Source organism: Anopheles merus, chromosome 3R (genome assembly GCF_017562075.2).
Source record: "Anopheles merus strain MAF chromosome 3R, AmerM5.1, whole genome shotgun sequence".
Lineage (NCBI taxonomy): Eukaryota > Metazoa > Arthropoda > Insecta > Diptera > Culicidae > Anopheles > Anopheles merus.
This window is the reverse complement of record NC_054084.1, coordinates 19,892,967-19,904,654: the sequence shown is the minus strand read 5'-3', so window position 1 is coordinate 19,904,654 and position 11,688 is coordinate 19,892,967. Positions and strand designations below refer to the sequence as shown.

Sequence of the window (11,688 nt, the reverse complement as noted above, 5' to 3'; positions counted from 1 at the left end):
AATTTTGAAAACATTTGAACTCTTTATTAAACCCCGCTGTTTACACACGGCCTATAAATAACTCATAAATTGGAGACAAGAACGACACACCGCAACACAATGGGTATTGTTTCTTTTTCCGATCGAAAACACCCATTGCCCCCCGAGGGACCCATATCATCATGTCGGCGGTTGCGGTTCGATTTTCCTCACATTATTTTCCCTCTCGCCGTCGACCTGTCTGTGCCGTTCGCAGACGAGGACCACTTTCGGTGCCCACGTTCAGCCCAGATTACATAAGGCGGCACAAACGGCGGGCCGACGTCGTTTTATGCTTCGCACCGGATTGGCCGACGCCGTTAGTTTTAGGGTGCTTTTCGGGGTTTGTTTTTATGTTCGGGTTCGTCGCTTGCTGTTGCAGTCTTTCTTTCAATTTCGTTAATTATTTGTGCCAGTTTTATGAGAAGCACGCCCTTCACCTAGTCAACCCTTTAGCTTCGAGTGGGGGTTTTTTTTAAATACTTTTTCTCTCATCGCATCTCTGCTTGCTGTGTCTGTTCGTTTTCTCGATCGACAAAAACGTGGTTTTTGTTTGTTTTGATCTGCTTATTAGGGTTGTATTTTCAAGGCCTTCTTTTCAGTGGGGAGGGGGGTAGGCGCGAGCAGAAAAGATCCGATTGGATTCACCCGTGATTTGGTGGAGTTGATCTTCACCTAATTTGCACACCTATTATTACGGTGTATCGGCTGCTTCGATCGATCGATCGTTCAAGTTCACCATCGAAAAGAAGGTGTGCGAACAGAAAAGTGCGGAGATTTTGCACTGTACATAAGATGATCGTCAAACACGTGCAAAGTGTTCATGTGTTTGAATGTGTTTTTTTTTAACTTTTTTTCTCCCTCTTTCTTCTTTGGGTTTTAGCTTGCCACGTGCGAAAGGTGAAACAAATCGTAACAAAAACAAACACGACACATGATGGAGAGCGACTACGCATATTTTATCAGCAAGCGTTTCGGCGCTTATGCTGTGCTTACATCGTCTGACGTCCATAAACAGCCCGCGCGGGGCTGTAGCTCCATAAAAGGTTAATCGTTTGCCCGATAGATTGATGTCTTCATTCACGATCGTTAGCCGTATGATAAATGGAACGGTTTCGATCGTACACGGTCAACGGTGCAAGATGAATGGGATTTTCCTACAAGTGATGGTATCGCCAAAAACAGTAGCAAATAGAGAGTGTGAAGGAAATTATTTGTGACAATTTGGGCTTATTTTTAATTTGACAGTGGTTTTAATTAATTTTTAAAAATTTTGATGTCAAATTGAACCAGTCCAATTCCATGCTTTTTTATGTTAGATTTCCTGTCCGATTGGCGCCAGAGCACTGGTACAGTTTTGCCATTTTTTATCTCATCGTTTATATTATTGTGATCCTCTTTGGACATATATGTTGATGTTTTCTCTCCATGGGATGTTCCATGGTGATGTTTTCTCTGTTGTATCTTTTGCTTTGAGTGTTGATGTGGTTTTATTTTTTTTAACTATTTATATAAAGATACTGCTTATCTTAAGTTTAAATTTTTATAAATTATCTGTTTTATTTAAACCGTTTTTAAGTATTTTTTTTGTTCCATTCACTATGTGTTTTTATATATATTTTGTTTCATTATCCGTTTTTTTTAATTATTTTTTCTACACATTTTCCAAAGTCTTCTGCTTTTGTATTAAACATTAAAGTAAGTGTTTTAAACATTATTTTTTATTTATTTCATTATCCGTATTTGAATTTTTTCTATATTTTTCCCCTTTTTGCTGATGTTCTTCAATTTCCTCGAAACATCTGTTCCCTTATTCAATACGCATTTTTGGGAACATTATTTATCAGTTAGCAATATTATTAACAGTACTAAGAAGCTACTTTCAATTTTCGGCATTGATTAAAATGCGTGAAAATAAAACACGCCCATTAACATTTTTTTCCTGTCAAAACCTCTCCCAAAAGAATGCACAAAATTAATTACCTGCTCAGTTTATTAACCACATTTATGACTGCCCCTTGTTCAGCACTGTTGTTTATGAGCTCGCAATAAGCGGACGCTCTTGTAATACATAAGCAACTCGCGGGCCAGTTCGCACGCCGCACGTTTTGCACGCCGATTCGCCCGGTCACGAATTCAAAATCAATCGCGTCATGCAATCGCATTTGCTCATTTCCCTCCCGACGGTTTGCGTCAACGGGCGCCAATCCCATCCCGCCAAAAACGCTATGCAATCAAAACCCCCCTGAGGCTGCTGCCTGCATGTGTTTTCACTTTCATAAGTTGCGTCCGGCCAGGGCAATGTGTCCTTTGCCTGCTAACCCATTTCTCATGGGCTGTTTTAATATAGGGGAGAAAAAAAAACCGGGTTGATAAACCAACGATGTCGTCGGGATGCCCGGGGGCAAACGTCGAGATCGAGAATGCCGTGTGCCGGCGATGGGACCGATGAAAAGACGTGTGTGCGCGCGTGCTGCTGGTTAGCTGCGACGAAGGAAATGGTGTGCTACTGAAACAGAAAAACCGAACCGGAAACACCTTGCCATTCGGTGCTCGATGTCGACGAATTCATTCATAAGTTGGGTTTCATTGGCGCATTGGCGACCGGTTTCGTGCATCCGGGGTCGCACGAAAGTGCTTTGCTTCTTTGTTTTTGCTTCCTTTTTTGTATTGCTCTTTGCATCGACTCAAGCTGTTGATGGCTTAATCACGACTCGTGCTTGATCGGTGATCAATTTGTTACGGAATTAATGGAATGTACGTTCGTGCGTATTGCGTCGTTTGTTAGAAGAATTAAAAGAATTGATAATCATTGGAAGTACTTCATGGATTTATTTTTCAAATTGCATTCTAATGGGGTTTTTCTGCGACAGTCACTGCTGATTCAATGCAGTTAAATGAGATTTGGGATATTTGTGATACTAAATGTTCAAAGCAATACGATTAAGTCTAATCTATTAGCGTCTTTTTATTTTTCGAATGATATTCACACTCGCTAGAATAAGGGTTTAATACATCAGTAAAGCTTTTCACTCGGCAATCGAATGAAAAAGGTGAAAAATCCCGACAAGTCATCATAAATTTTCACCCTTTTTCAAACGTAACCAACTCCATTACTTCTCAGCCTACCATCCATGATGATGTAGATGGTGTTTGTGTTTGTTGAAGGTTTTCTCCAGCGTAATCGTCTTGGTAAACGATGCGCCACCGTGGCCTCCACCATGACCCCCACTGCCATAACCACCACTACCTCCTGCTCCATGTCCACCACCATAACCTCCGCCAACATTTCCGCTACCACCTCCACCACCACCACCATAGCCACCACCGTTGGAGCCACCGTAACCACCGCCGAAGCTTCCTGCACTTGCACTAGCGTGCGCACTTGCACTAGCACTTGCACTGGAGTGTCCGGCACCGCCTCCATAACCACCACCACCACCACCGGAGTGCACTGGGACCTCTTTCACCACCGTCACCGGTACCTCCTTTTCGATGTACACCGGATAGGGACGATCAACCGGCACAGGTACGGGCTTTTCAATCACAATCGGACGCGGTGGAGGACTTTGATCGACATGCTTGGTGATGGTGATTTGTTTCGTGAAACCATGGCCTCCACCGTGACTACCATGGCCACCGTGTCCACCCGATGGTGCTCCTACCGGTTGTGATCCACCATGATAAGATCCGCCACCAGATCCTTGCGGAGCTCCAGCGTGTGCTCCTGCAGCGGCGCCGGCATTGGCGAAACTGTTGGAGTAGCCGTGAGAAGCGCCTCCCGATCCTTGGTAGCCACCGTTGCTGCCGGACTGGGCCGGAGGTGTAAGATGGTCCGAAGGAGTGTGCACTGAATGTCCACCAACAGCTCCACCGCTACCACCGCCACCATAACCATCATTGCCACCATAGCCACCGTGATGTCCATGTCCAGCAGATCCTCCTGCAGCCGGTCCGTAGCCAGAATAATCACCCTGTCCCGAATGTCCTCCAGAAACACCACCGGCATTGGCACTTGCACTGGCACTAGCGCTTGCAAATGCACTGCTGCCGGCACCACCTGCACCGCCCGAATGGCTTGGCGCACCTCCTCCATATCCTCCACTGGAGTAACCAGGTCCACCAGATGCTCCGCCATAGCCTCCTCCAGTAGAGCCTCCGTGACTGCCACCTCCACCACCACCTCCTAGCCCACCACCAAAGGAAAGGCCAAAGCTTCCGCCACCCAATGAAAAGCTGCCTCCACCGCCGCCGCCGTGCCCTCCGTCAGATTCGGACGTTAAGACGAGTTTTTTCTTGAACAGGTGCGCATTTGCCAGCGACAGGGTGAAAAGCGTAACGAGCTGAAGGAGGGTGAGAACGAAAATATTACAAAATTAGAGCATTATGCAAGAACCTTTTAGCGTAAATTAAAATTAAATTACGTTCGAAACAAGTTTAGTAGAAGTTTTCAACGGAAGGAAAATTTGAAATTCCTCCTGAATAAAAAATAAATAAATTTTCAATTTATTTTCAATTTCAATAATTTTGCTTGGATAAGATATATTTAATTTTAAACCAACAAAACACAACGATTAAGTTGTTTTAAATTTTATTTTGTTATTTCCATCCTGCCTAAAATAATTCAGCCTATGGCCTATGCGCACCCACTATGCAACAAAAGCTTGCCATAAAGCTTTACCACACAAAAACGCTTAAACGCTTAACGCGTTTGATTTTATGGCTTTTGTTTTTCTGAGACAAAACCAAGTTCTTTCAACATTGAAAATTGGATTTATGAACACCTCATTGTGTAATTAATTTGCTTCGATTAACTTAATTCACTATCTCCGGTTTTAGTTTCACGGCTGTTTGCTTGTTTCGTTTCACACGCTTCACTTCGTTTGCTATAAAATGAGCACTCACCAGGAAACACTTCATTTTGATCGGTTTTGCTGTTCACTTTCCTTATTTCTTTCCTATCACACACCGTTCAAAGCGCAGCACAGGATCTAGCTCCGTCCGATCCTATCCCGAGCGTCAATTTGAGCAGGTGTAGCTTTGTTCTCCCGGTTTTATACGCGCCCGTGGCACACCCAACCCAGCCGGAGCGGCTAGAACAATTGTGTTCCATTGTGGTTGTGGTGTGGCAATTATCATATTAATGGAAACATCATCTCACGAATCATCCCGGGCCAGTTCCGTTGGGATATTCCCCGGGGCCCGCAGCGGGCTTGAGGTGCAGTATTGCACCGTAAGCACCGGTTGGCGTTTTCGCGCATCACTAGCAGCAACAACAAAGACGAAACGAACGAAACTGAAAGTGATTCACGACTCGCTGCAAAGGTGTTGAATGATGTAGTTTTCTTGCTCTACGCCGTCAAAGTTCTCGGTAGTTTATGTTAATAATTTCTTGCAAACTTTGCTCCTACTTCGGTCGTGAGTTCCTCCCGCCGCCGGGTGTTATCAGTATGCAGTGGAGGTATTCGGAGTATTTTAATTTACAAACACAGACCACGTGTGTGTAGCTTCGTTGGTGGTTGCGGAGAGAAGGGGAGAATGCATCACGACGCGACTCTGCTCTGGCACGCTTTCTAAGAACAAGAGGTTAAATTAATGTCAATAAGAGCCTTGAAACTTCGTGTTCATTAAACGATTAGTAAAATAATGGATGATGCATTTGTATCAGTATGTCATGAAAATGAATTGCCTTTTTTTTTTAAACATCGCCTCAGGTGCACGTGATCATTGATGAGCAGCTCGTTAATCAATTATTCCACATGCGGTGGAGGTTATTTATGGGGCTTTTACAGGATGCTTTGCCGTGTAACTATCGACACGAGGCTACAAGTGTTTGCTAAGCTCATCGATAGCTTCTGATGGATAGAAGAAGCTAAAAATCTGCCGAGAGTAAAGCGAATAGATTCACATGTACTTGATACATCAATGAATTAAGTTGGTTTAAAACATTCAGATAGTGAGATCAATTAAATCTTACTAGTTTTCATTTTGATTAGATAGTTTATTGCAAAGAAAGATATATTCATTGTAATAAATTATGTCAGTCATGCTTAGCTTTTTTTTCACTTTTAAAGGTTTTTATGGCATGGTTATGTACCATTCGTTGCATTAAATTCATTTTCTTTGTATCATTAAACCACTTGAAATGTCATTGAATGGTAAGTGCTCATAGATTATTAACTTTTAATAGATTTTTTAATCTGGCTCCATATTTGTACAAAGTTAAAGAGAAGCCTTCTCATTTATACGAATCGTGTGACGAGTTTGCTATAAAACCGTGTTGTGAAGCGTTGGGTGTCGGTTGTATGTTAAATAACCAATTTGTAACGTATGTTCAATAACTTTTACTGTTTTTTTTTCTATCGTGACTAATGTTCATATTATTTGTTGCTTTATTTTATCTATCTTGTAATCTAACTGTGAACATTTTGGTGTTCTGAGGTAAAAAATCTGAAAATAATGTTCCATAATATTATAGAAAACACACTTGGCATATTGTGGGACATTGTTTGCCGAAACAAACGCGATGCAATAATATCCAGGAGACATACGAACCGGTTTAACGCTTCTTTTAGGTACATTTGATGGTGTGTAAAAATGAAAACGATATATCTGACCTATTGTTTAAATGCTGAAAAGTCGTGTCGTGTCTCGTGTTGAGTTTATATTTTTTTACTATAACTCTAAAAAAGTATTAAAGAATTCACACATCGAAAGATTGCAAAAACTCAACGCATACTTACAAATACTAAAGAAATAAGTTTTATTCAGTTAAAATGTCTAAAAATGTCTCAATTTTCATACGTGGTTTCCATCACAAACACAAGGTTTTCTATTGCTTATAATGAAAATAAATCATTGTTGCTCGTGTTATGAGTGTGCCTAATAGGAACGGTGGACGACATACTGCAAAATTAACTATCGTCGAACCGGTTCAAACGGTTGAGCGTAGTGCTGGAACTTGAAACGGCACGAAAACAATTCATGCGCACTTTTGCTTGCTTTACTGATTGAAGAAACCGCATAACGATGCGTGACTGCACATGATGTGCAACAAATAGCAGGAATGTGTTAAGATTATGTGTCTGTTATTGTTACTCAATTTTACTATTTTTTAAACAACTATCATGTATGGTCAATTGACAGACAGGATTATATTGAAGATACTTTCAATATTCCTCTTAAATAGAAAATAATATTAAGATTTTAAAGAATGTTACAAAAATTTGTAAGCCATCAATTCACAATAAAATAGAACATAGTTAAATATTACAATTACATTGTCAACACAACATACATTGTGTGCACCCAAAAATGAGTAGTCCAAATTGACTAGTATATTCTCAGTCCAGAGCATATTTATTTCTCAGTTTTTTGATGACAACCAAACAACAAGTGCAACCCGAAGAAGCGATCGCATTTGATATAATATCAGCCAATAAATATAAGTATCGTTAATTTCCCCTTACATTTGATGTTGTCTACATCTATACCATAAGAATTATATTATTTTGGGCTAGAGGTTGTTCTACCGTAACTCTAACATTCCGTCCTAGTACGATAAACGGACGTGAAGAGAAGTAGTATGATTTAAATGTGCTACAAGATACCTTTTTGGTTGAACATCGAACATTGAAACGTTGAACTACACGTCAGAAAAAAAAATCTTGTAGCAATAGATCACTCTTTTGGATATCATTGGAGAACAAATTCATATGAAAAATCTTTGCAGCTTAGGTTTATCGCTTGGCTTAACCATTTTCTTTCAACCCTTCTGCCTTGTTACAACTGAAATCATGCATATATTCATCCTGAAATATCTTGTTGCGTTCAATATATTTATTCGTTCTCCTGTGACTTTTGGGATGAACTGAATATCACAACAGATTGTATCCTGCACCAACTGTTAATGTTGTAAGATATTCCCCAGCGCAATTTATTCCCCAGCGCAATGTATTCCCCTGCGCAATGTATTGCCCCTTGCAGTGTGTTGCATCAATATGTGTTTTAGCGATTTCTGTACTCCTGCAATACCCTCCAGTGAAGGAATTTCTCCTGCTGCGTATTCACCCTGCTGAAATTCATCTGAAGAATCTTTGCAACGTAGGTTTATCGCTTACCTTAACTTTTTTCTTCCCCCCCCCCCTCCCGCCTTGTTACAACTGAAATCATGCATATATTCATCCTGCAACGTATTGCTGCTTGTAATCTATTTATTCGTTCTCCTGTGACTTTTGGGATGAACTGAATATCACAACAGCTTGTATCCTGCAACAGCTGCTAATGTTGTAAGATTTTCCCCTGCGCAACGTATTCCCCCTTGCTGTATGTCACATGAATGTGTATTTTAGCTATTTCTGTACTCCTGCAACACCATCCAGGGAAGGAATTTCTCCTGCTACGTATAACTCCTGCTACGAGTTGCATGAACCAGCCGACGTACGACAATTTCCACGAGCTACTTTGTTTGAACGAATTTGAATCTTTTCGTTGTCACCGTCACATGAATGAATCTCATCATCAAAAGCAAATCATCATAAGCATTATTCCTTTTCTTCTAGAAAAAAATTTGTGACGTGTTTGGTGTGAAGTTTTGCTATTTAAAAGTATTTAATGTAATATTTATTTGTTTATTTATTTAATTATTTCATACTGAAATTTTGTATTCGAGTTCAATATTGAACGTTTTGTATGAAACAATTGTCACGGTCGCAAGTAACATTGTTCATATTTTCCCCTCCCAAAAACAACTCAAATGTTCCCCTTTTGCGTGGATAAACTCATTCCCCTTGGCGAACCGGTTCAACTTTCCCCAGCTACCAAGGAACGGATAGTTCTTTATAGCGCGCTGAAACATTTCACCGTTCCGCGGCGTGTTGAAATATTTCACCGAAGAGTTCACACAGAAACGTTCAATGAAGAAAGCACACACGTGCAGCAAATGTATCCAAAAAGGGAAAGGCCACCATCATAGTGAGCCGTTTACGCTTTGAACGTGCTCGTGCTCCTTCCACCGGTTATCAGGAGCCTACTGTTGTCAGCTTTCCCCCGAAACCCGAGCCGAGCTTTTTATCACCACTAAATCCCACTGGATACTAGCGGTGTACCTTTTCGTGTACACCAAACGCGCTCGTTTACATCCTTCAGTCCGTTCAGCCGGTCACCGGTTTGAAGTGGTATTAGTGGTACTGGGGGCTAACTTTTTCCACTAGCAAAGTATAAAAAGATGGCAAAGGAACGGACCGATACAGGCAAAGATGGCAATAAACATGCCGAAACGGCTTCCGCTGTCCACACGCGTGCCTGTCATGATGAGCGCAATTAAAATCCTTTATTAAAGATGTACCTTTTTCCCCTGCGTTGTTCCACCCGGTTTCCCGTCCAGAGAGGGAGAAAAAAGGGTTCCACCCAAAAACACATCATTTCCTCCCATCTCGTTCGTTGGTGATGTTTCTAATCCGCCACAACAACAACTGAACCGTTGTCGGGGGAAACCATTTAAGCTATGGGGAGGATTTAAAGGGGTACGTTGCGTTGGTATTAGGGACAGGGAGACACAGCTCCACCTTCCCTAGACACAGGCACACACGGCACCAAACAGCAACAGAGGTGGATGGGGATGGGGCTGCTGAAATGTAGAAAATCTAAATAAATTCAACTCACCCACCCAGCAAGATGCAAGGAGGCTCTTTAAAAATGGTGTCCCCAGTGACGCTGCCAGTAAATGTAGACATTCCACATTCAGTTCCCCTCTCCGGAACGGGAAAGTGGACAGGAATGTTCTGCCACTGACTCGTGTCCTTGTGGGCTCGAATGAGGGATATTAATTCAATTTAATACCGGCTGTATTGTTTCGCCCCATTTCGGTGTGCCCCATCCGCCATCCGCGGGGTTCGCTTAGTCATCTCACATTGGGAATAAGGTTTTTGTTTTTTTTTGTTTGGTTGTTGGCAATTTTCCTGCACTTTGTGCTAGAGAATGTGATACAATTTGGGGCAAACGGTGGAACTTTTTGCTCTTTTTTTCTCTCTTTTCTGTTTGCTTCTCCAGCTCAACACGTGAAAGTGGACGACTCTTCTACTACGACTATTCTGTACCTTCAGGTGAGATGGACTGTCTGTTTCCTTTCGGTGTGGGTGTTTGCGTGTTTTTTTTTTTGTGTGTCGTCCTTTTTTCCGAATTCACTCTCGTTCCCTCCAAACCAAGCGGAACGACTGGGAAAATTTTGCTCAAAAATTACAAAGCGTGAAACACATCGTCCACACCGACGGTCCAGTGTCCAGTGAGGAGGGGGTAGGGCAAAAGTGCTAACTTGGCCACGATGGCGCGCGAGCGATCGCAGAACCAGGGTATGTCCTAAGCAAACGGCGAAGCATCTGTTCACCTGAGATTTTGGAACCGCCGGCACCGCGTTTGTCTGCGTATTTGGACGGGGTTTTTTTTATTCTTTTCATTTGCTTTGTTTGCCTTTATTTGCACTTTTCCGGCAGTCCGCAACGTAATCGCTCATCCGTCCGGATATGTTGCTGCTCTCAATCCCTTACAAAACTCAGCAAGAAGAAGGAAACGAAGCAGCAAAAAAAAGAGACACTCTCATCCAAACAGTGAGATGTGAAAGAACTTTGGCGTAATTGTAATTAAGAGATGGTTTTGGGGGATGGGAGAAAACATTACGGAATACGGTAATTGGTGTCCACAAAATTTGTTACCAGACAGTGTGGATCCGGCCGTGAAGAATCCGTGATGAGTTCGTGCTTCCGGGCCTTCCGCTACAGCGCTAAAGCGTTTAAAGGGAGCGCCCAACAAGTTGCTAATCGTTTGCTGTCAAATTGTGACCCGCGGGGAGGTTTTAGTTGTTGTTTTTCTCCACCCACGGGGAAAAACAGGGAGAACCCAATTACTCACCCCTGTTAAGGTTTTCGATAGGGTAGGGGCTAAGCAAAGTGGTGATGATGATAGACACATTTTCCTATACTTTTTAGGGTTGGTTTTGCAGTAAAGCTTTTAATTTGAAAGCTTGTTTTTGAGCAATAATTTGTGCAAGGTTTGAGGATAAGTGGAGCCGGCGCTAGATACTGTTTATCTAAAGGGTTGGGACAGTTTCGGGCTGCCAATAATGGTTTCGCCGTTGGCTGATGGCAATTTGTGCGGGATTGTAAGCATCAGAGCGATCATTAAAAAAGGGCACAACAATCAACCGAATCGAATTTGTTTGGCAAGAAACGATATTATTAGGGGTGGTGGTGAATGGGGAAGAGTGTCTTTATTGCTTAGAAAAATGTTGGTTGTGTACTCAGAATAAGCCTAAGTAAAGATGGCTTCGAGCTCAATGGGCAAGATAAAAAAAACTCTCTCATTAATAGTTGTTTGAATTTAGAGTCCCTGTGAGTGACAGGTAAGAAACTTTTTGTTTAAATAATGAAACAATTTCTTGAGACCCAGCACAAATGTTCGATTGGCAAAGTTTGAGGTTAAAAAAGCTAAAATATACAACAATGTTCAAATGGTTCCATGCGAAGATACATCAAGATATATGAATAGTTAAGGGCCATCATCCAGCAAATTAAAGAGTCACATGCATGGCTCACGAGCCGTACTATGCCCCTCGCTGAGGCGGCGCTCTGGCACCAAACGAACGCGACATCCGACTCGAACAAACCTATACAATCA

The 11,688-nt window shown here is 42.0% G+C and overlaps 1 protein-coding gene across 1 annotated transcript in view; it reads right to left on the bottom strand.

Moving 5' to 3' along the window:
* Positions 1-2,966: 2,966 nt before the first annotated feature.
* The window catches only part of LOC121595512, a 28,366-nt gene continuing 19,644 nt past the window's right edge, over positions 2,967-11,688 (bottom strand). The window contains exons 6-7 of the mRNA XM_041919545.1: positions 9,365-9,521; positions 2,967-4,361 (exon numbers count right to left, since the gene is read on the bottom strand). Of these exons, the coding sequence (XP_041775479.1) occupies positions 3,144-4,361; positions 9,365-9,521 (1,375 nt within the window). The 3' untranslated portion in view covers positions 2,967-3,143. The remainder of the gene's footprint in view (positions 4,362-9,364; positions 9,522-11,688) is intronic.